Source organism: Falco biarmicus, chromosome 2 (genome assembly GCF_023638135.1).
Source record: "Falco biarmicus isolate bFalBia1 chromosome 2, bFalBia1.pri, whole genome shotgun sequence".
NCBI classification, from domain to species: domain Eukaryota; kingdom Metazoa; phylum Chordata; class Aves; order Falconiformes; family Falconidae; genus Falco; species Falco biarmicus.
The window spans coordinates 27,807,843-27,835,324 of record NC_079289.1 but is presented as its reverse complement, the minus strand read 5'-3'; the positions used below and the strand labels follow the sequence as shown (position 1 = coordinate 27,835,324).

Here is a 27,482-nt window from a genome sequence, read left to right as displayed (position 1 = left end):
AATATACTTGGTCTTGACTGAAATGAAATTGTAGGAGGAGGGACTTAGTAGCCTTAACTGCAAGAATTTAAGTTTGATAATTTAAATTGTCACCACCTAGACAAGTTAATGCACAAACTTTTCTGAAATGTTTTGGTCAGGCTTTGATACTGTTACTTCTCTGTTAAGATTCTGTTTCTCTTTGCTTTTTCAACTTTTCCCAAACACCTGGCTTTTTTTAGAGCAACCAAACTAACAAGGCTTTTGGTATAATCGATCGTGTACAATTTACAATGCAGTGTTGAATTTATAGTACACTAATTAGCAGTGCCTAATACTCCAGAGAAGAATGAGTCAGTGGCTTTTCCTCTGTATGTTCCTTGGTAGAGCACTGGGGGAAGCAGGAGGCATGGTTACATCTGCCTTTCACTTAAGAAAACAAGCATGCGTGACTGAAAACCCTGTGTACACTCACTTGTTGGGAACCTCTCAGAAGGACCTGGCTTCCACAGATTAACTGCTTTCTGAGATTTCCCCCATGATAGCACAGCATAAAAGAGACCTCATCATCAGCCTTCACTGTAAGATGTGCTATCCTTTGCTGGGTAGATATTGCTACTGTTATGAAAAAGCCAATACCTAGTGTTATTGCAAAGGAAGTAATCAATCTGGTGGGCTGCTTAAAACGACATTTCCTACAGACGAGTCAGACTAACTTCAGTGGGTGAGATTCACATATAAATATTTAAAAAAATTTCCTCCAGTAAATTTTCCCAGTTTTGTACCCTCAAGAAATCAGAAACCAATATAAAACTGATTACTTTGATACATTAGTTCCTTAGAAATAAATGCTGCAATGCTGAAGGGAAGCAAGGGGCTCTTCTGTGCTGTCCCATGCCCAAAGGAGATATTAGTACATTTTCTGTCTGGCCTTCCAAAATAGCAGGTGTTCAGTGTCTGTCCAGTTTTCACAGTATCATGAGGCTGAAGGATGCCAAGAACAAATGCATAGCTGTCACATAGACCTTGACATGCCAAAGTGGGGTTTATTATTAACCTGTCTTTTTGAAGAAAGAAATTAAAGCCCAGAGAAAAAGGCACAATTTGAGAGGGGCAAGAGATAACAGTTTCAGCTAAAGGCAGTTCTAAAATTGTGGTGACTAACTCCTCTCCAGAAAACATGCAGTGGGAAGAGGAAGAATCTCCATTTCCCTCAACCTCTGACACTGTTGTTTACTTAGGAAAGGGGTTAAGTAACTCATCATCCCAAAATACTTGTTTGAAGAAGCCATTGACCCTGATAATTATGACTGTCAAGATGACTATAATTTTTAAAAGCAGCATTAATATTTGAAGTATATGGCCAGATAATGCCAGTACTGTCTGTGCTGAATAAACCCTAATTCTGCAAGCAGTACAGCTTAAGTCAAGGGAACTGCTTGCATAAACAGGTATTCATGAGCATGAATAGAGATCAGTAGTTAGACACCATGTGGTCAAATAGGTTATGGTTAATCTAGACTGTAATCTTCAGAGAAACTGTGCCTTCCAAAATCTCTTGCATCTAAACCTATGTATTTTATACACTAATGTCTAAGTAGTTCGTAACTAGTGGTTTCCTCTAGTTCCAGTTTCAGGCTTGCTGGATTCAGCTTTCAGGACTGTGGTTGCTGCAGTGCCTTAGCCCATCCAAATAGTAAGGCCCCAGATTCACTCATCGTAATCTCAAGCAATTCATTAGGGACCCAAGTTCTGCCTGTCATTGAAGGATACAGACACACATCTCCACAGGACATAACGCCTCACAGCATATGATGAACACGTCTATTCCCACTTTTTTTTTTTTCTAAAATGAAGTTATTCCAAGGCAGAACCTAGTTTTCATATTCATATACATACAAACTGTGGCCTAGTAATCTTTTAATAAACTAAACAATTTTATTTAGTCCTTGTCTATAAGGAAAGTTAGTTTCCAGGTGACAATTTAGTCTGTCATCTCATCTCTTCAAACTATACACTTATGCAGTATCCTTAAAAAGAGTAAATGCTTCACTCTTGAATTACACAGGTGAGCCTAAATCTGAAGTACATAGGTATATCTTTGCATTTTCTGGATGTCGATGAAAAACATGGATATCTGAGACAAAACTACTGTGGCTTTAGTGTTGTAATTTTTCTCTGAAATTGGAAACATGACCAAGTAAACCCTTTCCCCAGAGCAAAGGTTATCCTGGAGGAGCATGTCAAAACTATTAACATTTTAAACAATAGAATTTATTATTTGTCATCCTCTTAATTCAAATAGCTCTGCAGTCGGTTTTCAATTTAAGAGTTATCTCCCTTAAAATGAAGGCAGGAAGAGCAGCTTTCCTTTCCAGGCTTCTCATCAACATGAATTTCATAAAACTTTAAAAGTTTCAACATGGTCTGTAACAATCTAGGTGCTCCAACGATCAAATAGTAATTAGCATTTGCCTACTACTACGTAATAGAAGGCTGAATGTGCATAATTAGAACATATTAAAAGTGTCACTAGAGTAGGAGGCTCAGAGGAAAAAACTGTATTGGGCTACATTTCCATGGAGACTATCGATTTTACATTTAAAAAGTCTCTTAAGGAAACTTCTGTATTAATTTTGTCTTTTACATGATTAGATGATTACACAAGTGGTGTTACAGTATGCGGTGATTATCTGTGGAACAAGAAGTCAGTATAACAAGGCTAATGTTACAGCTTTAAGAAGCAATTGTGGAGAAATCTTTTGGTAAGAAGAGTCAGAACCTCCTTTCTTTTCATTTAAGCAAATAAGAACAAGCTTTTACTGGTAGGAAAAATTAATTTTGTTCTTGTTAGCTATTGATTCAGGTCTCCCAGGCATGCCAGATACTTCACACTGCAGAAACAGGCCTGTTTCCTAAACTTGAGAATCCATCACCACTGAAAAAAAGGACAGGAAAAACAAGAATCCCATCTTGTGGAAAAAAGTGAGGAAGAACAATATTTTCCATCATCAAATTCCCCATCCAGCTGCTGAGTGGCCTCCCTCTGAGCATAACAGTGATGCAAAGGGGAAATCAGATCAGACCCAGCCTCACCCTCTGTGTGTTTTGGCTGCAGCTCACCTAAGGATCATATTGATCCCTACAGACTTGTCATACCTGTTCTTCTGCCCTAAACCCTAGCTTAAAACCTAGCAGCGACCATGATAACTGTCCTCATGGTGGGCATTTGGCTCACCAGGAACGCTATGAAATTCAGAGTAGAAAGCCAACAACCAGACAAACTTAGTGCTTAGTAGATGTTGTTAAAAAGCTCCCTGCCAGTTTTTCAGGGTGGCTGCAGCAAAAATAACATTTTTAGGCAAATTTGTTTTGATGAGTTTTTTGCTCTTTTATGGACATCTTTAAATGTTCATCGTAATTATGTTGTTCAGAATACTGCCTGGAGCAGGAATGCAGCCTTACTGGATCTCTTTAACAATGTGTTCCTCATCCTTTCTGTCAGGGTGGTTTATGCTATTGGAGTACGTGAATCTATAGAGAATGTGGGTGTTTGGGAACTGTGCAAACTGCAGGCATTTGTGGTCAGCAAACTGCTGGTGGGAGGTATGGGAGTGTACAGTCTTGTCGGTACTTAGCACAATGTATATCCAAACCAATGGTACAGCATGACACTTCAGATGAAGTGAACTTAGAGGTGGCAAGTACACTGTGCATCATCTTCTAAATTTGGTCAAGAAAGCGTTGTGTAAAATACGAAACAGTTGGTACAAATCAACATGTTCCAGGGAGCAGATATAAAGGATATTATGGCCATTGAGCTGAACCAGTACATAACCAGTAGTGACAAATAAAGTGCGGAAGAGAAAAATTATCCCAGACAAAGCTGGAACACAACTTCAGTCATAAAGAAGGATAGTGCACATCATGACCAGTCAACGCCATCTAGTCCAAACAACTTCTCTACATGGGCTAACTGCAAAGACAGATCAGATTGCTAAGATTCTTGTCCAGTCAAATCTTGAATTTTCTCCAGGGACCAATATTCCACCACCTCTCATCAACCTGTGCCTGTGTCTAGCAACTGGTAAACATTTTTCCTGGTATAAGCTGTAATATCCCATGCCACAACATTACCTCTTGTCCTTCCAATGTGCACCTCTAGGACAAGTCTGACTCCAATTATTTGTCAGCAACGATTTTGTTAGTGAATTACAGCAGTAATATCCCCCCATTAATGTTCTCTTTTCGAGGCTGAACAGATTCAGCTCCCTCAGCCTCTTCTTGTACGTCATGTGGTCCAGCCCCCAGTCAGCTTGATGGCCTTCCACCGGTTTCACTTCAGTCAGCTAATATCTATTTTCTGTTGGGGATCCCAAAACTGGACCCATTAATGAAATTATTTATCTAAACATCAGAAGAGCCACTTCTTGTCAGGACTGCATGAATCTTGACGCAATAGGACCTTTTACTCAGTTACTTGTAGGTTTACCAGGTTTTACATATTTTAAGATGAACATTTTCTGTGTAGATGATTGTATTTTATTCTTTGCTTATTTGTGGTGTTGGCTGATATGTGGCTTTTTTTTAATGTAAGATTTAATATAGAATCGTCTTGCCATTTGCAAAACTGAGCAGATGAAAAATATCTTATTGTCAGTATGATAAAAAAGTCAGTAGACTTTTCCTTTGTGAAAACATTTTAAATGGTGCCACAATCTCCAGTTAAATATGAGTAGCCATATGTATTATTGGGTATTCTAGTAAAAATCTATACTAAATTTGAAAAAAAAATCTGTAAATGTGTCTCCATCAAAAATGGAGCTACAGACTGTGCTTTGGTTCCTAAATCCCATCCAGTGTCACAATCAGCCTTAACGAGTGGCTCCTAGTCACAGGGGCAGAGGTGTGAACCCTGGACAAGGATACCCTTGAATTTAGCAAACCTAGAAGCTTTTGATTTATCTTGTCTTCAAATCCTTTCCTTAGTCATTCAGGATGAGATGCAGTTTAGACTAGGTGGAGCAGTGCTCTGCCTATCCTTACTGGCCTTTTACAGTGTTTAAATAGAGTACAGAAAATAAAGGGAGTTCTCTTCCTTAACAATGACTGCCTGAATGTTCATTTTACTTACACTTACATTAGGTATGGAAAACTTCCCTCCCACAGGCAATGCCTTAAAACTGCAAACAAGGACTCTGCTTTTACAAGATAATATAAAATAATCATATATATAGACAAGTATCCAATGCAATTAGATGTTTTCCTGCAGTCACAATAGTTTGCTGATGGAAGCAGGTTTTGGCAGGATCCTGACTCTTTGGACTTCGGTTCTGTTTTTAGTTGAGTACCATTGTGCTTGCTCCTCCAGCTTTCAAATATTTCACATAAACAAACGTTTCAAATAAAATGTAAAATTTTAATTTTACAATCATATAGCTTGAGGATAGAGAAAAGGACTGCAGTGGGCGTGCAAAGCCTAGCTTCCTGGCAGGCACCCTGATTAAGGAGGCTAAAGATACCTGTTGGGTTTTTTGTCTTCTTTAATTCTCCCTCCTTAAGTTTCCCTTTCTTCCGTTTTTAGCAGGAGTGGTGAATGTTTCACCCCCACACTGTTGTCCCTACCCTAGTACTGACCTGGGACAGAGGTTCAGTCTTCCCTCAGGATGATAAAAGGCAGGTTTCCTGTTCCCTGTGCAAGAATTCTATCCGTAAAGCTGCAGTGCCAAACATTCACACTACTCTTAGGGGGTATAGTTTAAGCATTTCAGGAAAGGAAGGTGTTTTGGACACTGAAACTCAGTTTCATAGCTAACTGAAGCCCTGAGATACGCATCTTAGTGCTGGTGATACGCGGTGTTTGAGACTCGTTCCTCTTTCCAGTTCCTGCAGTTCCTCTTGTCTGGGTGGTCTTAGTACTCAGTATTCATAGGCTGTGCACCTCAGCTAGGCACTTGAAACTCAAAGTGAGCATAAAATACAATTTATGGGGTATTCAGGTCTCTTGCATGGTGAATTTTACTTTCAGTACTGCATACTTAATTTAGACATTGAGTCACTGAATATTTCAATGACTAAACCCCTTTACAGGACTGGGCTCCCAAATATGAAGTTTAAATCCTCAGTATTAAGATGCTCAACTCCTTATGTTAATAGGAGAGAAGGGGATGAGCAGTTTTCTACATCCCTAAATATCCACTTCTGCCCTTGCCTATTGCTGTATGTATGGTGCCAAGCTGGTCTGTGCAGGACTTGGAGCTTTTGAGCAATGCTGTAAAGACCTTTCTGTGTTTCATAGACAAGCTCTACATTAATTTATTGTGCCTGCAAGTCTTGTATCCCTTTATGGATCTAAGCCGTGCATGCTTGAAAACTGTATTTTATACTATTAACTACCTGGTAAGACTGTCTTCACTATATTATTCTAGCAACACTGAGACAATATTGTAAGTGCTGGCAAAGATAAGGGCCATGCAGATGTTTGGAGATACAACACTTTAATATTAGATTGCAGTCCCGTACATGTTGGATACATATTACTTTATAAATTAAGACTGACTGTGGTAATAGATAGGGTATAAGCCTTGCTCCTTACCCTCTCCACAATATTTTTGTGAAAGCAAGAAACTGTTTTATGTATTAGATCAATTTTGATAAATATATGCCACAAAGAGTTCCAATGAAGCTGTGGGGATTAAAGGATAATGAGTAAAATTATGTATGCTCCACTCCTCATGTTAACCTCTTGAGCTTAATAGGGATTTACAAGCAGTACATGAGGATATACTTTTTCTTTAAAAAGATTTATAGGCTCTTATGCAAAAGTACCTGAGAGAATAGACCAATACTTTTGGCTGGCTAAATTTCTGTCTACTTTAGTGCATTGTCATTACTGTAGAGCAGAGTTCAAAAGCAGAAATGTGCAGAATTTCTGTACTCTGCCTCCAATATATAGGTACCTGTACATAGCTCCTTACACAAAACTCAGGCATTTAGCAGGTTTGGTTTTATGAATTAGGAGGTTAAATCAAAGTAAACATAACGAAAGCAACTCAGGTGCCTACAAAGAGACACCTTGTCCTATTTTTTAAGTAGTATATACTTACAAAGAGGTTGTTTTCCTATGATAAATACTCTAAAGGAAACCTGTACCTCTTTTGGCAATGCATGAGGTGGCCAGCTTGGATACATAGGGTGTCTAAAATGATGCTAGAAACTTCTGTTTAAGCACATGATACATTAAAAAAATACAATATCTTTCTTGTTTCTCTAGATCATGACAACTACACATCGCTGTCTACAGTCCATTGGTGTGGAAGACTTAAATGCACAAACCTGAAATGGTTTGGATGAGCATCTTTGATTAATTTGAACTTTATCAACCCTACTAGCCAACTCATATTGAATATAACAGTCAATCCAGGGTTACAATTTATTTTTGCATACACTCCAGGACAGTAAACATTTTTTCTTGGCTTATACTCCTATTCATTACCCAAACCCTATTTTACAGAGGCAATAAAATAGAAGAAAAAGGGCCCATAATGTTAATATAGATGTAGTAAATTAAGTCTCCTTTAATCTTCCACTATGACAATGAACTGCAATTCATTTGCATTTCAGGACATTTTCCAAAGGAAATTCAAAAGAGTGCTTAAAAAAAAATATAATTAACTACTATTTAAATATATTAGCTTTTAGCATTTATAGGAGTACTATGCAAGTCAGACTTCTTGCTGTTCAAGTTATGAAAGAAAGTGTGTGGTCTAAGAATACTGGCTACTGTCCCTTCTAAAGATACTGGGTTAAGGGAACAGCTATCCCACTTACGTGGATGCCTTACTGCATAAATTCTGAAGGAACTGAACAATCTGATGCTATTGGACTAGGTGATGAAACTAAGCCATAAATATTTGAGGGACTATTCACTGCTGACTGTCCAAACTGTTTGCACCTGACATTCCACAGCGGGTGAAATACATATATAACGCCATAGTTCATAATGCTACGCCTAGACCAGTTTCATTGCTGATGGTCACTGTTTCTTAGAAATTATGCTTTTCCTTGAACACAAGAGTGAATTCACTTCTGGTCCTGAATACTCTGAGTTCTGATAGAGTATAGTTCATCCAAAAGACTCACATGCTCGATAATCCTTGCATTGTTCATTACCTTTTCACTGCACTTCAGAGGCATTACTAAACTCATCTTCACTGCTTCTGTGAGGGAAGGAGTTAAGTTCAATTGTACAGATAAGAAAGTGAAGATAAAGAGTGAATTGAGGTTAAATACTAAGTAGTCTCAGTGTTAAGTTGTGTGCACAGATAATTCAAACCAGCAATTCCCAGACTCAGCTTGCTTGAGTATAACCATATTGGGAAGAGAGCTGGGACATAGATTGTGCCCTTGGCCATGTCATTCCCAACTCTTTGCCTGACCTGACACAGGACGCGGACACTGTGCACAGTTCCTTTCCCAAACAGATATTTCCCTGTCTCCATGGGAAAGCAGAAGGCGTGTGTTTGGTTTTGTCCATGTTCCTTTGAAATGGCTGTCTTCTGTTAACAAAATATGCCCCAGAGATTCGGAGCCCCTGATTTATGCCAGGATGCCTCTTTGTTCTTCTTGTTACCTTCATATACCTTCAGCAGAGATCAGTTCATCAGCCCAGGTGTAAAACAAAAGAGATATTTCAGGCTTTATCAATGCTTACTGAATTCCCTGGAATGACTTAACTTTGCCTCAGAGAGCTGTATTAGCAGCTTGTCTCACTTCTTGTTGGATCTGTGAAGAACTCTAGATAGCATAGTAGAGCAAAGCTGAGTTTGTCAGTTAAATGGTTTCACAGTCCAGTGAAAATATGTTCTCCAAGAAACATACTAAAAGGTTGTTGTTTAACTTGGCATGCAGAGATTTGCCCTGAGGAACCTCTTGCTTCCCATCACTTAGTGGTAAGGAACAAAAATAGCACAGGGGAACTAACCTTTTGTGGGAAAGGTAAGGCCAAAATTAGCTAGGGATCCACAAATCTTTTAAAAAACAAAAATAGCTCAGGGTACTGACTTTCATATCTTTCTTTGACAAATCTCAAAATTATTATTTACAGTGAGACTTTAACCATAATTATAAACAACAAAAGGCAGTGTTGTGGAGATGGCATAATGTTTTTGTGAAGTTCCAAAGTTTCTGGAAAATTATTTTTGTGGTTGCTCAAGATTCAGTACAACATCCAAATTTAGGCAAGATGTGTCTCTTTTTTTTTTTTTCTCTGAAAGATTTATACACCTTTAAATGGAATTTATAAGGGATTTATTTATTTATTGTTTGTTTCTTTTGCATGGAAATGAGAGACGTTGCTTAGGAATAAAATTACAGATCTAGGTAGCTGCAAATTGGTAAAGGGTCAGTCCAAGATTTTTACATCTTAAAGTTACCTGCCAACCTGCACAAAAAGATACTGTATCTATCCCAAGGCTTTATCCAAAGGGACAGAAAACTCATAAGAGTATTGAGCTGCTGGACCTTGTCAAAGTCCCAATGTTTCCAATGTTTGCCAGTGGAGTCTTTATGAACAGAATAAGTATGTCCACATTTTTTAAACAGTATCTCAATGTCTAATATCCAAAGATTTCAAGACTAGAAGTACAGCTTCAAAATCTAAGTCTATAGGTAAGTACATAAAATAAAAGCTAGTCCTATCAGTGCATATGTATTGATTTATCTACAGATATAAAAATCTACACATTGATCATATGTAGTATGTGATACCCATTACTCAGTTCTTAAGGATTTTTTAAAAGTGTTATGAGGTAACTTTAATGAAAGATGTTTTTTTTCTAAGAAAATTCTTATTTTATTTCAGCACCTTTTGTTCTTCAATAAGAAGCATTTTAGTTTCTGTCTGTTTTCTTGCTTGGGTAAAATTTATTGTTACAATATGTAGGGTTTATTTTAGAAGAAAGAACTTTTTTCATCAATGTTCAGAACTGTTTACTGCAAGAAAGAAAATATATTTACCATACAGATTATTCCACCCCCCCACCCCCACCCCCCCCATATTTATCTGATATATTTTAGTCCCTTTTTTCCATCAGGCAAACTTGACTTCAGTCAAATGGTTGCATTGATCAGCTTGCATGTATAATACTTCACAGTGCTGTGTGAAACCTCTCCATGGTGTCTGTTATTCCCAGGGCCTCATGTGGTCTGTGGGATTCCTGCCCTGAATTTACATCTTGTTTCATTCCATTAAAACCACAGGGTGTTTAATGAAATTTGTTTCTATCATCTCAGCCTGTTTAAAAATATCCGTGCTATTTTCTTTTACTGCTCCAGTATCTAGTTATAAACAATGCAACAAATGCTTGAAAGTCTTACCTTCAACTTTCCAATTTAAGTCCTTGATTAATGAGATGGAAAAGCTGCATAACGTTGATAATCTCCTTGTAAGTGGCAATAAATCATAAAAGCAGGTTGATGAGGAACAGGTATAAGAGGCAGGTATAAAAATCTAACTGGTGTGGAGAGATAGGAAAGACACAGTTGGAACAAACAGACAACCAGAATATAACAAAGATTATCCAGGTAAAACAGTGACATCTGCTCTGGGTGGAACTATTTCAGCTAAATACAGGCACCTGGAAATTAGAGATCTGTTTTAAATCAGCCTAATCCTCCATGGCTCACTTTGCAGTCAATGGGAAGATTGACCCACCTGCAGATGACAGGATTATTGCCTTGGAGATGCTTGTTGTCTCTCTGGAAGTTAAAAGAGAGCTTTAGACAATTATCTGCAATCTGACTGTCTACTCTTGCTTTTAGATCTACTCTTTCTATTTAGCTGGCTCCTCTTAGCAGTTTTTCCCTAGCACCTGTGTGCAGGCTGGTGGTGTCCCTTCTGCTTTGCTGAGACATCATCTTTCTTGCTGCTGAGCACATAGCTCTGACATGAGCTCTGTCACCATGTGATAACGTTACTGCTTTGGCACATTAATAACACGCAATACCTGGACTCTAGATCTCTTTCCTACCTGTAATAACGCAACTATTAGACGGTCTTATTGCTGCATGTCTTCTATGTCAGGTTCTGTTTTGGAATTGCCCAAAAGTCTCCTTAGACAATAAAGCCAGGTTGTGTCCAGCTATCCATAAATCTTCTAAATAGAACAGGGAAGTGTGCAAGGTCACAGAGAAAATGTTTTTAAAAAAGTATGCATATAAAGAGATTTTCTTAGTCTTTTCCTCATTCTCCCAGTGAATGTAACAGAACAAAATTGGCATATGGTACCAGACCCTGTGAAGATAAAAGCTGACTGACTTCTTTCCCCCCCTGACCCTTCCTTCTTGCAAAAAGATATAATTATGATCTACAACAAGATTTTAAGACCTCTGGATGAGTGACCATAAGTTAATTCTAAACAGAACAACTGGGAATCTCTCATGGCTCAGAATAGCTCCATCAAGTAAACTGACCAGGCCTTAGAGGAGTCTTCAGCTTTGCAGAAAGGCTCTGGGATTCAGAGTACACTTTTATAGGATAACCCTTCAGGCACACTTGGGAGGATTTACAGAACTCCAGAGATCCCTGTTCTTCCAGCATTCGCTGCTCCAATTGAGCACCCCTCAGTAAACCTAGCCATAGAGATCTGGTGCCTGCAAAGACTCTGATCTCAGCTTTCATGGTGAGATTGCCCTGAAGTTGTGGTTTATAGCTATCAACATTAGGACTTTGTACCTTCAAAGATCTGCCTTCAAAAAGACATGTCTGGAAAGCCTGTGTAGCATACATGGACTCTGTGTCTGTCATAAACATAGCATCCATCAGTCAGCCTAGTTTCAAGTTTCCTGGAGCCCCATCAGATCTCAGTAACTGTATTTGTATAGAGAGTTAGCACTTAGATTCTTTGGCTGGCAAAAAAAGATTGAACTGTCACATCTCCAGCCAAAAAAACATGTAGTACTTCCAGTTTTCCATTATCATTTGCTCGAAAAGATTAAGTCCTGCATCAGGCTGAACATAAAAGTTGTCTTGAACCAAGAAAAAATTTAGAAACACCATCGTTATGACGTCAAAGTATACTCAGAACTTTCAGCAGCCAAATGACTTCAACTTTGTTGGTAGTTTGGATTAGTTGTGTTTCTAATTCAAAATGATCAAATTTACAAAGGCTATATACTCTTTTCCACTATTCTATAATAGGTCGGTATTTCTGTTAGTGTCAACTTTACAATCACACTTCATCTTCTAAAGCCCAGGAAATACTTGGAAAAACAGTCTAGCTTTTCAGTCACAAAACAGATCAAATGCAGCAGCATTAGTCAGCATTTCTTTTTAAATCTGTGCATAGTTCTATTGTATTTTAGGTAATGCTATCAAAGCATATGATGCTGAGGAACAGTCTTACAGAGAACAGCCCTGTTGTGTTTGTGTCAGTTCACATCTTTGCCTGGTTGTGAATCATGGAGAATATCTCAGCAGAAGACTTTACTGAACCTGCACGCTCTCACTTAAACCTTCATCTTAATAATCATCCCAACCTATTTCTGCTCTGTTTTTAAAGCATATTTTAAAGCAAATGCTTAACTTGGTGAATTACAAAATAATTTATATTTAAGCCTTTTTCTTCGAGCATCTTCCATCAATGCAACTGCCTGCTTTCTGTGCCACAGCAGCATTCCCAATGTCAGGATCCTGGGGCTACATCTGTATTATTAAATAAACAAAAAAAAAACCAACAAGGAATTGTTCTCTAACACTGAGGCTTAGGGGCCATATCCATATTACACAGCCGTTGGCTCCAGGTCTCCTCTGAGCCTGGAGCCAAGTCTCCTCAGGCTCCTGCAGCACAATAGTGATTTGTGTGTGCTGTTCTGCAAGTGGAGCAAGGGTGACTCAGAGCAGTGTCTGAAACGTGAGGGGTATATTGCAGCCCCCAAACCAGCTGCTTTTATAACCTGGTGATGTTTAACATGTTATGCCTAAAACATAGCGGAAGAGCAAGCAGGGATATTTGCAAGTACACGGGCTGTGTGTTGAAGGTTGGATGGGACTGTGGTGGGAAGTGGGAGCCAGACTGCTGTCATCATGTTCATACTGTGTGTTAGGAGCAACCAGCTCTTGAAGAGTAAGTAGATGAGTCATTTCACAGGCTGAAATGGGCAGGCTTTTAGGAGCTTGCCTAGTAGCCCTGTGAAGCTGTGTTCCCTTTGTGGTGGTGCTTGGGCAGTTAGCAGCAGCAGTGGGTGCTGTTAGTGGATATTGACCCCTGCCACGCAATAATGTTCCACGATTTTCTTACTGTTTCTCATCAGAATTGATTGCAGCTTGAAAATACATGTTAGTTTCTTAACAGTGCTATATTTTGTGTATTAGTTTCATCTGATAACCTAAACACAGAGTTGCAGTCAGCCTGTCTAGGCTATTGTAGATACTAAAATGGGTGTATATCACTTTCCTGTCTACATGTTCGCATCATGGTCCTTTCTCAGAATGTGTTCCCCGAGCTCTGCAGAATGCTGAAATAGTGATGGGGGCATAGTTGAAAATGAACCCTATGAAAATAAGTTGCTGGACCGATCAGATGATTCAGGTACTCCTAAGGCTTGTGATTACTGATGATGACACACAGAAACAAGACGGGAACTTGTGGCTGAGATTTGATGGGGAGAAGGTAGTGAGAAAGGGAACCTTTCCTTTTGAAAGCAATCAGGAGACAGAAAGACTCAAGCCAAACCACTACAAAATGAAATTGTACTCCTCCCATCTATACCCCTCCTGCCTTCCAAATAACTCAAAAACCTACCTGGCTTGAACAAAAATAGACCAGGAATCACTTTTCAGGGATCATGTTTGAGAGAAGACACAGGTTTTCCTGCAGTCAACTAGAAGACCATTGAGACAAAATGTTAAGGTTCAAGGTGAATTTAGCCCTGACTAGAGTAATGCAGGTCCCTATAGGGACCCTCTATAGACCCCTGCACAAAATCTGTTCAACATTTTCTAAAGGAGCATGTGATAAGCAGGTGGAGAAAAGCAATGTTGAATTAAATGTATCTCAACAACTCTATGTGAGAGACTGGGTTGTTGTGGTGAATTTTGTCCCTTTAATGAGCACAACAGTAAAAAATTCCTTTAAGAAAATAATTAACTGTAAAAAATTAAAAGCTCTGTTCATATTGTGATCAAAAAAGCTCTGTAGGGAATAATATGAAATATGCATCTAAGTGTTCCATATTGTTTTATGATACCATATTATACAATAGTGTGGAGTATCTTCTTCAGAGAACTATTAATGTTTATAGCATCACAGTCTCCACACAGTTGTCTCTGGAGCTGTTGCACCAAGTTCATGTCAGACAACTTGCAAAATTTCCCACTGGGACTGAATACTTCTGTAAACACTTTGTGTCCAGTGCAATGTGTGCTCTGCACACTTGAAAATAGTTTTCATTCCTTCATGTCCCAAAGGAAAATATTCTGCTGGAGACACTACTCTTTCTGATGGAAAAGGGACACTTCAGTTCAGCATGGACAATAACAATAGAAATTCTCTTCCGTATTGTATGGGTTCCAACTGAAATAAATTAATGTGTTGGATTGACTCCTGCTGTCATAGATTTTCCAGTTTTAATTATATTGCAGCAGATACCAAGGACAGAGCTGGCAGTGGTGACTGGGTTTAGGACCCTTTTTGTACTTATTAGAATACAATGGGGAAAGAGATTGGAGAAAGCGCAAGAAATTGCCCTTGTACAAGCAGATGATTTTTTTGTTTTGTTTTGCCTGACAAATTAATTCTGGAAACATTAATGGGAAGATAGAATTTCACCTAACTAGATGTGTAATTTCGAGCACTTACCCACCTTCCCTTTATAATTAATGTCAGGAGAATCAATCTGTTGTGAGATAAGTGTCTAGAATACTCACAGCCTTTTTTATTTAATATACATGCTTAATGAATTATGTTCTATTTACAGGTTTTATCTGGGGTGAAATTAAACAGATGTGGGATGGTGGACTACAGGACTACATTCATGATTGGTGGAACCTCATGGATTTTGTAATGAACTCCTTGTACTTAGCAACAATCTCTTTGAAAATTGTTGCATTTTCAAAGGTAAACTTTAAAAAAAAAAAATCAGTAGAATATTTAAGACAAATCAGGCTTCTTCAAACTTTCTTCTGTATTTGGAGGTTCTCAGGCTTAGCAATGCAAGAGATGTATGATGTGCTCATTGAATCTTCTCCAGATATGACAAGAAACTAGACCAGGATAAGAATGAACAAAACATTGTGATTTATAATTTTTTTTTTTTGTTCTGGGACTACACAATCTTTTGTTATTTGATCATGAATAGTCATAATGTCATTTTCTTGGAAAAGGGAGATCACTTGTAATATTTAATAATGTTTGCACAAAATTATGTTTTGAATTAGTCTTTGTGTATTTATCAGTAAGAAATTATTACCTCTAAGACAAGTTTACACACCATGCAAAACTTCCAGACAGGACTACAAAAAAATACATATACTTAAAATTGGGGGTGGTAGTGGTGGTGGTGGTGGTGGTGTATGTGTGTAAAGAGCAAAGTTTTAATTTGTGTTGAAAATTTCTGATAAGTGCAACATGAACAAGTAAAGCTGGAAGGAATAAGATAGTCACTTGAGGCTGGTTATGTTCATTTTCTCATCCTTTTCATGGACTTCTTATGAATGATTTTATATTCCCACTGTTTGAAGTATCTTCCAGAAAAATAGCCCTCCTTTCCAAAGCTATGGAACATATTGCATTTTTGTATGTATTCAACATCAATCCATAACATGATAGAAATTCCTTATAAAATGAAAGATTTTAATCATAACAATGGTCTCAAGGACAAGGAAACCACATCTGAAAGGAAACTAAAGCATCTTAGCATCTGTCATGGATCTTATCACATCCAAGTAAAGTTAACAAGCCCATTTTTACTGGCCATTGTGATCAGCACTGTATTTCAGCTGTTTCAAATTCCCTGCCACCAGCTACTCTGCGTGTATGGAAGAAGTCTCTCCCCAGCCAAGGATCTTTTGGCTGGAGAAAGAAGAGGATACAGCCATCAAGTAGCTGGTTACAGCTCCCTTACCCTCAAACAGCAGCTGTTCCTGCTGCAGCCCTGCCATAAGCATAGAGGAACATAGGAATCTCTGATTTATATCATCTTGTGTCTCTTCACAAGTGCCTACATGTCAGCCAGTCAGGGGCAGGGGTGACCAAAGACCTGTGATCTGTTGACATCAGCGTCCTCCTGTGACAAAAGTTTTCTGGCGTGCTGGTTCTCTGGCTGCAATCCTTTGGAAGTGTTCTCACTCAAAGAAATTAGAAGCTGTTGCCTGAAAGAGCAAGCTGCTCACAAGCGTGAGGAGAGCTGTCATTTAAAGCTGATGAAATGCCTTTTTACACACAAGGGCGCCTTATCATAAAGTGACCAGAAAATTGTCATTTCAGCATCCCATGTATCAAAGCAAACAGTTCATGGAAAAGGCATGTTTCCAAAGCATTTGTGATGGCCAATTATTCACTTTAGAATAATATTTGTTAGAAGACATTTCATCTCCCAGACAGCTTCTGCTTATGGTAATTAGATTCCAAGGTGACAGTATCTGGGATAATATGCATCCATTACTCTCTGAATTAGTGCTTGCATGCCAATCATAATCAACACAGTGCATAAAGCACTATCTTTGGTTCTGCAGATATTATATTTTTACTGTGTGTGCAATGTTGCACCCAAATACCTTTTTGTTCCTTAAAAGAGCCTCAGTTCTGGTAGTCAATTGAAACACATGATGAGGTAATAAAGAGACTAATACAAGTGTCATTTAATATCCAGCCACATTTTCTTCAAATACCTACAACAGAATTCCCCACCTCTATCCCAGAGGAGATTGAGAGAATGCCAAATGTAACCAGTGTTTTGATGTAAAGCTTTTATTTTTGTTTTCTAAACCTTGCAAGACGATTTTTTTCTGAAAGAGCTTTTCTGTTATTTATTAATTCAAATATATAAATGCACTTCTTAGAGGTATTCTACCTCCTATAAAACAGCTAAATCTACCTAATTAAACATTTTTACCAACTCCCTTGAATAAAATTATGAGAGTGCCCTCATACTACTCTCTTGTGTGATAAATGTTCCCAGAGAAAAACATAGTGTATATTGCCCATTCAAGGCTCTCCGACTGACACAGTGGTTGAGCAGATGGATATTATTTGCAGCAGCTGGTGGAATAATGTAAAATACACCAAAAAAGTGTAATTTCAGGATGCGAGAACTGCTAAGATAATTCAGTTACCTGTTTCATTGCCAGTATTCAAACAAAATGAGTACATCTCGTGTTTTTCAAAGGGCTATGCTTTTTGTCTCTGATTTTATATCAACTTGTGAGGTCTTTTTAAATTATCCAGTATATCCACTGAAAATACTTTCTCCCCAATAAATAATATTATAAATAGTGCATTGACACGTTTAATGAGAGTACAAGATAACAGATTTTAAGCAACACATCTGTTTTGATGGAGGGTTGTAGATATAGATAGACATCTCGTGCTCTAAGAGAAATGGTTCTTTTTATGGTTTTGGAAGATAATTTAATTTGTACTATTGCATAAAGTTAGGTGAAGTGCCAACTTATATGCAGACCCTGCTTGCTTTATCTTAAATATTTCTTAAACCTGAGCATTTGACCTAGTGCAGCTTGTTCCCAGTTCTGCTAGAAACTGCATGGAAGTTCATATTACTGATTATGTGTCTCAGCCACTGACATGAAAAGCTAGTAAAAAGGTTCCTATTCAAGGCAAGAACTCTGAAAAATAACTAAAAATACATTGTTTGTCTCAATATTTACTGCCTTAGTGATCACTGTGTCAGATCTACTCTGTTCAGTAGTAAATAAGTTTATATTTCTCTTCTGGCACCAATTCTGCAGGAGCAAACATTGACTTTGTACATTGTAAAGTGTTTTTGATTAATGTTTCACCAGATTTACAGACAAAATGTCCATTTACGTAGGAGTATTAATGCACAACCCTCCCCCCAAAATTATGGACTCAATTCCTAAGTGTAATTACTGTTTTAAAGCTCTTTGCTAGATCAGCCCCCCACCCTTTTCCTACTGCTGTTCCGAAATTCAGCATAATGTATGCAAAGATTGGGACATACATTTTAAAATAGGAGGAGTTCACATTTGCATATGACCTTTCAGGAAAGGATTTAAAGTACTTTTGCTGAAATGGGTATTATTTAACCTTTCTTTTGTTATCAGAAAAAAAGAGGGTCACATTTGACCAAGGTCCAGCAGTCCATTGAACATTCAGGTAGCCTGATCTACATGTCTGTTTGATCTTTCTTGTTGCTTTCATGAGTTCTACAGTTAGTGACTTTTGTTTTCATGGGAAAACTGATCGCTCAGCTTTTTTCCTCACAAATGGTTCTGATACTAGATTTGCATTTTAATTCCTTTGAGTAAGGATCAAGAATTATTATCTTGTATTCCCTGGGTGATATCACACAATCATCATATATTTGCCTTGAAACTCTACTGTTTATATGCCGCTCAGTTTGTTTTCTGATCTTCTTAACTTCCCATTGATGTGCCATGTACATTTCATTCAACTGACAAGCCAATGATAGGTATCATTTAATCATGTTGAGTGATGGCTGGCTTGTTACAAGTCAAGAGGTTGTGTTTGCATTTGAAGTGGGGAGAGAAATTCCTCAGGGTCACAAAATAATAAAAGAAGTACTAAGTATCAACATCATGGTTTACAAAAAGCTCAGTGTTGCTATATTTGCTCTTACCGTTTTCCATTCCCTAGAACAATAACCATTTATTTATTCTGTATAGAACGTAAGAACATCAACAAGAATGAGTGAGAGAACAAATGCTTCAGTTCTGCATGTTTGGGGTTGTTTTGTCCTAAAATACAGTTTTTCTTTTTTTCATATTCTCAATGTTTCTGTTTTTAATATGCCTAGTCTTTTTGTGCCTCTGCTTTCTTCTCCTTCTAACACGTAAGCTTCTTTGTTCTGCTGGTTGTTCTTCAATATTTCTAGATTTCTTTTTCAGCATCCTCTAGTTAGTGGAAGCAGTTTTGTTGTCAGAACCCTCTTAAACTCTTATATATATATATATATATATATTATATATATATATATATATATATATAACTTGCTGCCTTCTTTCAGCTATTATGTTTCACAGATAATTTCCAAAATTGCTTCTCTGGCCTTCACCTTTCTCACAATTTTTAAGCCAAGTATTTCCAGTCTCTTAAATCACATCTCTTCAAAACTGAAATAACAGCAATCAATTTCTACTTACAGTCATGACTTTTTTTTGCATTGTATCTAAACATGCAGCAAGCACTTGGGCCCCAGAAAGGCACAGTCAGTTAAGCTGAAATACCGTGTGCCTTTGATTTCCCTTTTATAAATAAGGGGTCATTTATCTTTTCTGACTGTTTTAATGCACCAGTTTTGTGTCTCAGTCCAGAACATCATAGATAAATTCCTTTCTTCTCACCTTTCTCCTTAACCTCATCTCTTCTAGAAAAGGTGACATTGTATACATCTTGTCAGACTACAACTATAAGATAGCCTCTTCCCTACCCCAGTAATCAATGAGAAGAAACAGAGAAAGTTAAAGAGCAACTCATCTGACCTGTTTGGGATATCTGCTTCCCTAATACACTAGAAATGCCCATTTTTCTTTGTGGACTGTGAGAGGAGGGGACAGAGCACAGATGTGGCTGTCCACACCTGGCTGGTTTAACTTTATTCTTGCTCTTTTACTTTATCATTTGCTATCCTTATTCAGTGTCCTCTAGTTCCGTGTTTTCCTCTCCTGCTTGTTTAACTTCCTTGGAATCTGCCACTACTTGGTTCATCTAAAATATATCTGCAGTTGGATGCTTTTGATTCTCTAACAAAAACTCAATCTATTCCTGGTTTCAAATATCTTCTTTAAATTTTTTTCATTAATATTTTTCCCTTATTCCTCCAACACACCTTGTGTATTTTTCTGTAATCTGAGCATCTAGTGCACTGTTCAGCACCTAGTCTTTGCTTGTACTGACAATTGTCCCTAGTTATTTAACAGGTGCAAGTTTTTACATACCAGGGTTTTACAGTTCCATCAGAATTCAGTCAAATCCTGTGTCATATTATTCAAAGAGAGGCATTATAGAAAACATGCTGAGTTCTCATCTCTCTTTTCTCAATAAAAATTGAAAATTCTGCTTCATTTTCTTCTTGCTTTTATCTCTTAGCTGATGCCTCTAGTAACTCAGTTCTGTTTTCTACTGCCTGTTACTTCATCACCGATCTTGAATCAGTCAGAACTGGACTGAAGGGTAGTAGTGGATGAGGCAGAATAGCAACTATCTTGGAGCTACAATGTCAAATGCAGTAAGACTTGATTTTACAGCATGATCATTAGGGAGAGGATAGTCTAATGAAAAGAGTACTGAGCTATGACTCCAGCAGGTCTGGATTCAGGTCCCTACTCTAAACAGCAAATATCAGTGGTGGTTGAAATGTAAGGCTGAGTAATTCTTAACTCTGCAACGGACTACTGCTCTCCAGTTTTGCAGTTCTCATCCCCAAATCCACAAGACTGTCAGATGCTATTGTTGCTTGTACATAAGTAAATAAAACTGTGGCAGGGATGGCAGTCAGGCACTGGGACTGTCTGACTTACACTACCAGTCAGTTAGAGCAGCTGTAGGATGGTGGGGTCCTGTGCCAACTAGCACTGTCCAAGACAATACTCAGTTCCCATCTGCAATTTGAATCATAGAATGATTTGGGTTGGAAGGGACCTTTAATTCTCATCTATTCCAACCCCCCTGCAACAAGAAAGGACATCTCCAACTAGATCAGGTTGCTCAGAGCCCTGTCCAACCTGACCTTAAGTGTTTCCAGGGATGGGGCATCTACCACCTCTCTGGGCAACCTGTGCTAGTTTTTCACCACCCTCATCATAAAAAAATTTCTTCCTTATAGCTAGTCTAAATCAACTCTCTTTTAGTTTAGAGCCATCACACCCTGTCCTATTGCAGCAAGCTCTATTTGAAAGTCTATCCTCATCTTTCTTATAAGCCCCCTTTAGGTACTGAAAGGCTGTAATAAAGTCTCCCCAGAGCTTTCTCTTCTTCAGGCTGAAGAACTTCAACCCTCTCAGCCTTTCTTCACAGGAGAAGTCTTCCATCTCTCTGATGATTTTTGTGGCCCTCAGGTCCATGTCTTTCCTGTGCTGAGGACTCCAAAGCCAAAAGCAGTACTCCGGGTGGGGTCTCACTGGAGTGGAGTAGAGGTGCAGAATCACATCCTTGGGCCTGCTGGCCATGCTTCTTTTGATGCAGCCCAGGATACAGTTGGCCTTCTGGGCTACAAGTGCACATTGCCAGGTCACGTCCAGCTTTTGATCCACCAACATCCCCAAGTCCTCCTCAGCAAGACTTCTGTCAATCCCTTCACGCCCCAACCTGTACTGATATTGGGGGTTGCCCTGACCCAGGTGCTTGGCCTTGTTGAAGGTCACATGGACACACTTCTCAAGGTTGTCCAGGTCCCTCTGTATGGCATCTCATTCCTCAGATGTGTCAACCACACCAGTCAGCTCGGTGCCATCTACAAACTTGCTAAAGGTAAACTTGATCCCACTGTCTATGTCATTGATGAAGATATTAAACAGTACTGGCCCCAATGTAGACCCCTGAGGTGTTGCAGCACACACAAACAAACTACTAGGCTGTAACAAGGCCTTTACCATCAGTGAGAGCCTACTGCCCATCTGCATCTCCTTCCTCCAGAGGTCACATCACACTGCTCCTCCCCCCTCCAACAATCCTTAGGGCTATTTAACTACTTAGTGGGAATGAGCTACAGCTGCACATTGTCCATGTCAATCAACCCACTGCCTCCACAGCAAGGCCACAGCTGTATACCATCAATGCCAATCATTCCACTGCCTTCATTCCTCTACACTGAGGGACACCGCTTGTCACTGATCTTCATCCAGACATTGAGCTGGGGACCACTACTCTGGATTCAACCATCCAGCCAATTCCATTTGTGGGGGGCCATGTCATAGGCCTTACAGAAGTCCAGATAGATGACATCTATAGCTCTTCCCTGTTCCACTGGTGTAGTCACTCTATCATAGAAGGCCACTACGTTGGGTCACGCAGGAATTGCCCTTGGTGGAACCATATTGATTGTCTCAAATCACCTCCTTGTCCTCCATGTGCCTTAGAATAGCTTCTAGGAGGAGCTGTTCCATGAGCTTCCCAGGCACAGGGGTGAGGCTGACAGGTTGGCAATTCCCAGGTTCCTCCCTTCTACCCTTTTTACAAATGGGTGCAGTGTTTCCCTTTTTCCACTCACTGGGGACTTCACCTGACTGCCATGACTTTTCAATTAGCATGGAGACTGGCTTGGCAACTACATCAGCCATTTCCCTCACAACTCTGGGAATAGCTCATTGGGTCCCATAGGCTTGTGTCAATTCAGATTCCTCAGGTGGTCTCAAGCCACTCTGAGAGCAGTCATCTTTTGAGCATGAGAGTCATGTGGAAATGTTGTGGTGCCTGGCTATGGTGTTTCATCTGGCCCCAGCAACACAGAAAAGCCCCTTTCCTGACTATTGAGGGTGTGATCAGCAGCTCTGAAGGATGCATCTGGGTGTCCCACAGTAGGTAAATACAGACTGCACCATAGTCCCTCTTTGAAATCTGCTTCATATTATATTACCCCATCATTTTAGAGTGCCTCATAGCATACATTCTGTCCTCTAATAAATTCTGTAAAACAGATAAATGAGACCAAAGAAATAGTAGAGTCTGCCACGGTAGTTAAACCTTAGTTCAAAGTAACATCTTTCATCTTCAAGGAATTTTTTGGTAGAGCTGAAACAGTGGAGAGTCACAGTTCCATGGATCAGACTTTAATAATGAGACACACAAGCAGTTTGCCATGGTTCATTCATAAACAGCTTTTTCATCATTGGTCCTATGTTAGTGATTAAGTAATATACTTATTCGTTAATTAAATGTTTTCTTCCAACTTGCCAAAGTTCTTGTGTGTTTCTGTCCATCATTGTCATATCCACACTGTTCTCCAAAGAAATAACTTACCTGATTTTACAGCTGAAAGTTTCTATAATTCTAAGAACCCAGGTGTTCAAAACTGTTCCTTTTCCTCTGTCAGAATTTTTAGACTTGCTTTTGCTACTGTGAAAATTAAAGGCAAATAAAAAAAACAGGCGAAAACCTGGAAAGTGTAGACCATCCTGCAGATAAAAATGAAGGACAAGTACATGGGTGTTGGTCATTTTTTGTTTTCCTAAAATAAGAAGCTCTTTTGAAGACATGTTGCTTTCTGAAAGGTATTTAGTTTCATTGTATTATCAGAAAATTAATTGAACAGCTTATAAAAAACTGACATACTTTTTTGTGCATAAAGATAGAGAAGTAATTTCTTCCCTTCTGCTTGTTTTCAGTATAGTGGGTTAGTTCCACGGGAGAGCTGGGACATGTGGCATCCAACCCTGGTGGCTGAGGCCCTGTTTGCAATTGCAAACATCTTTAGCTCCCTACGCTTGATCTCATTATTCACTGCAAATTCTCACCTGGGACCTCTGCAGATATCTCTAGGAAGAATGTTGCTGGATATTTTGAAGTTTCTCTTCATATACTGCCTTGTGCTGCTAGCTTTTGCAAATGGATTGAACCAGCTGTACTTCTACTATGAGACAAACGAACCCGGCAACTGCAAAGGAATACGATGTGAAAAGCAGAATAATGCATTTTCAACGTAAGTGGCTGATCTATTTCTATCTTCCCCTTCTGCCCACAGTATTTTAATCACTTAGATGTTGTTTACAGGGGAAAGACTGCCTATTTTCTATTGGTATTATGGTGGTGTCCTGACAGACACATCTAAAGTTACCCTAATAAGAAAAAAACAAACCCCCCCACCATTACATCACTCTGTAATAATGTTCAACCCATGCCACAGTGAAGTCTGTACAATTCAAGATAACTCAAAAGATCAAAAGATAAAGAGGAGGGGGAGATAGTACGACATTAGAAAGTACATATTTAGAATTAAGGGGAAAAAGGTCACCAGATCAGAGCTTGCTTATGCAGGCAGCTGTTGCTCTGCATTTCTTCCATGTCTACTTGTGGGCATTAAGTTTGATGTTCTAAAGCATGAAGAATCCTTGTAAATGTGATAGCTGAGGCAGGAAAAAACATTCAGTCCAAGCTTCTACTGACCCTGAGTCTACTTTACACAATCAAAGAATATATTCTAATTTCTGTTTTAAAGTTGTTTTTTTTTTCTTTCACTTAAAAATCAGTTTTACTTCACTCTGTTCTGTAGTTCCTCTATCGTACCAAAACACTACCAAAGGAATACTAATTCTTTCATCTTTCAACTTGCATTCTGAACCAAACGTCTGCTATAAATACCTGTTCCATATTACCTTCTATGAATCATATCTAGGCTGTTTTTAAAACACATTTATTACCAATGGCTTCCTTCTTAACGTAAATAAACAACACCTTTTATATCATCTTAATCAAGTAACTTTGCTCAGACACAGCATATTTATCTTGCATATTAATGGCATCTTATGCAGGTCTAAACTTTGTGTGATCTGAACAGAAAAGCATAGGGAAATTTTTCTGAGTGGAACATCGAGGGAAGCGATGTTATTCGTCTACTAGTACTAGTGCCAGAAGATGGTGTCAAGGCAAACTGTGGTGCCTTGTGAGTTTGTTCTGCAACTGTGAGCAGGGGAGAATAGTGGTTGTTCAATTTTTGCTCAGACAAGTGTAAACCATGCAAGAGACTCCAGACCCTTTACCACTCGTATACACTCTATTACGGAAGCAGGGATTCAGGATCTAGAATTTCCATAAGTACAAACACACTGCCCTCCCAGGTATCTCTGCAGGACAGCACTGTACTGGATTCTGTGTCACAGTTCTGTTTCACAGGTGATGCTGCATGGTAGGAAAGGGTCTGAAGGGTTAAGTTTGGTCCAGTTCTGAACAACAGGCCCCAGAGTGCAGGACTGCCCATAGTGGTACAAGTCCCCACAGTTCAGCAGCTTCCCTGCTCCAGGTGCAGGGGGGACAGCACTGGTGGCCCACTCATCTTGTCGGGGTAACCTGTTTCTGGTGTCAGGGTGAAGGAGTAGGAGAGAGGCCATGGAGGAAACTCACTGCAATTATTGTCAAGAAACTCTTTGGTTGAAACACCATCACTGAGTTACATTTGGATCCTTATTCTACCTTCTACAGTCAAGACAAAGGGTCAAAATACTTCAAAGGAAGGTGTCTGAAATAAAATCTCTAAAACTATATTTATGCTGCAGAAGTTTAAACAAAACTGGCCTTTTATTCTCAGGCTTATTTATAGATTCAGTATTCTATATCTAGAGCCTCAGATCTGAAACATTAAGCTACTGTTTCCCTAGAAATATATTCCATATTTGTTGCCTATATTGTGGTAAGTATCATTCATCTCAATCAAGTCAAGCGCTTTTGTGTGTTTGGGGAAAAAAACCAACAATCTGAAAAGTACATGTATTGTTATTATACAGCTATTCCCTTTGGGTTCTGTCTTTCAGATTATTTGAAACGCTGCAATCATTATTCTGGTCTATATTTGGACTCATCAATCTCTATGTGACCAATGTGAAAGCAAGGCATGAATTTACTGAATTTGTTGGGGCCACCATGTTTGGTACCTATAATGTAATATCTCTGGTTGTTCTACTCAACATGCTAATAGCCATGATGAATAATTCTTACCAACTCATTGCTGTAAGTTGTTGCTTATCCTTAAATAATTTATTATACATACGTTCTGTCTGTTCCTATATCCCATTTTTCTGACAGTAAATATTTTTTACAGACAGGATATTGGGACAAATTCTGTGATTCGTTCTAATTTTTTTGCACTTTTCTGGAAGGACCCAGAAATCAGGCCCAGCTGTACTGGGCAAAGGGGAATTTCCCCACAGCTTTGAATGAGGACTCTGCTGCAGAAGCCGGCTTGTGGGTTGGGAAGGGTGTCCTGAAGCTGCTGGAAAGTGGTATGGGCCACAGTCCTTCCCAAGCTGCACTGTTCCAGGACCTCTTCTGAGAAAGAGACTCTGCCAAAGATTGTTCTGCCTCTGCTTTATTTTTAATAATTATAATTATTAACCTTCAAAAGGCTGTTACTTTTAGATTTTTGTGTAGTGTGAATATACAGTTAATAGAAATTGGATGCCCATGTTTCATGGACAATTTTGGACTCATTAGCAGTTCCAACAAAAGGTTATGGCTTCTCATTCAGCAGTGTAGTGTTTTCTCCTTTAATGAAAACTGTCTTTATCCTTATAAGAGCTATTGGGTTATTTTTATTTCTCATCTGTCTATTAAGGAGGCTAATGAAAATAAACACTGATTCATCATATGATAATTCAAATATGATCATGCAGAAAGCAAACAAACCAAAGAAAGCGTCACAGCCTTAAGACTTTAAAATGTACCTTTTTTCTAATCTAGAAGTTACAAGTTTTCCCACAAAAGAAATACTGACTACATGACAACGCTAGCTGGCCAAGTCTAGTACACAAATATCACAACATACTAGCATTCATCAAAAATACTGCAGGTAGAATACTTTTCCTACTACAACTTCTAAATAACTGGTTCGATTACTGTATATCTGACTGAATATTAAAGGCTAGGGCTAGACCTGTAGTTTAAATTCTTGGCTACTATATTTTTGTCCAAATCTAATATTAGTGATTTAAACTTTTCAACTGCTAGGATTTAGCAATCTTTCCATGGACTTTAGTTTTGATTTTTTTCCCCAAAACTTTTCAAATTTATACAATATTATATAGAATCCAAAAGAAATAAACAAAAAACCCCCAACCAACCAAACAAAATAGCCCACACAAAACCCACTACAACCTATTCCAAATACATAATTCTGAAGTAGTAGGAAAAACAAGATACTTGACTCAACAATTTTAAGTAGCCTCATGATTTGTTGGATAAACTGTCTGTGAGTTTTTGGGGATGGCAATTACTGAGAGAGTGCATGAGACCTACAGACTTGTTGAAGCTGCGACAGAGCAGAGTAATTAATGTGATCTGTGTGGAATAATGATGAGCTGCTATTATAACAAAACAACTCTTCCAGAACAGTAGCATTTTTCTGCTTGTAATTATCCTTTGTTGTTTGAGATACTTTTAATTATTTAAAAACCTGTAGCAAGGAAAGAAAGGTTGAAAGTAGATATATACAGTACGTATCTAACATCTCTTTACTAAGTAAAGCAGCTTTGCTTTGGTTTGTTTTGTTACATACAGACCTTCTGTCAAAAGAAGATGCCAGTATTTTAACAAGAAAATTCATTAGTATTTCAAGCTTGTTCTAGTTTTAGGTTTTCAGAT

The 27,482-nt window shown here is 38.6% G+C and overlaps 1 protein-coding gene across 1 annotated transcript in view; it reads left to right on the top strand.

Annotated features, from left to right (window-relative positions):
• The window catches only part of TRPC4 (transient receptor potential cation channel subfamily C member 4), a 162,151-nt gene that overhangs the window by 121,077 nt on the left and 13,592 nt on the right, over nt 1-27,482 (top strand). The window contains exons 5-7 of the mRNA XM_056329817.1: nt 14,956-15,095; nt 23,519-23,832; nt 25,658-25,853. Of these exons, the coding sequence (XP_056185792.1) occupies nt 14,956-15,095; nt 23,519-23,832; nt 25,658-25,853 (650 nt within the window). The remainder of the gene's footprint in view (nt 1-14,955; nt 15,096-23,518; nt 23,833-25,657; nt 25,854-27,482) is intronic.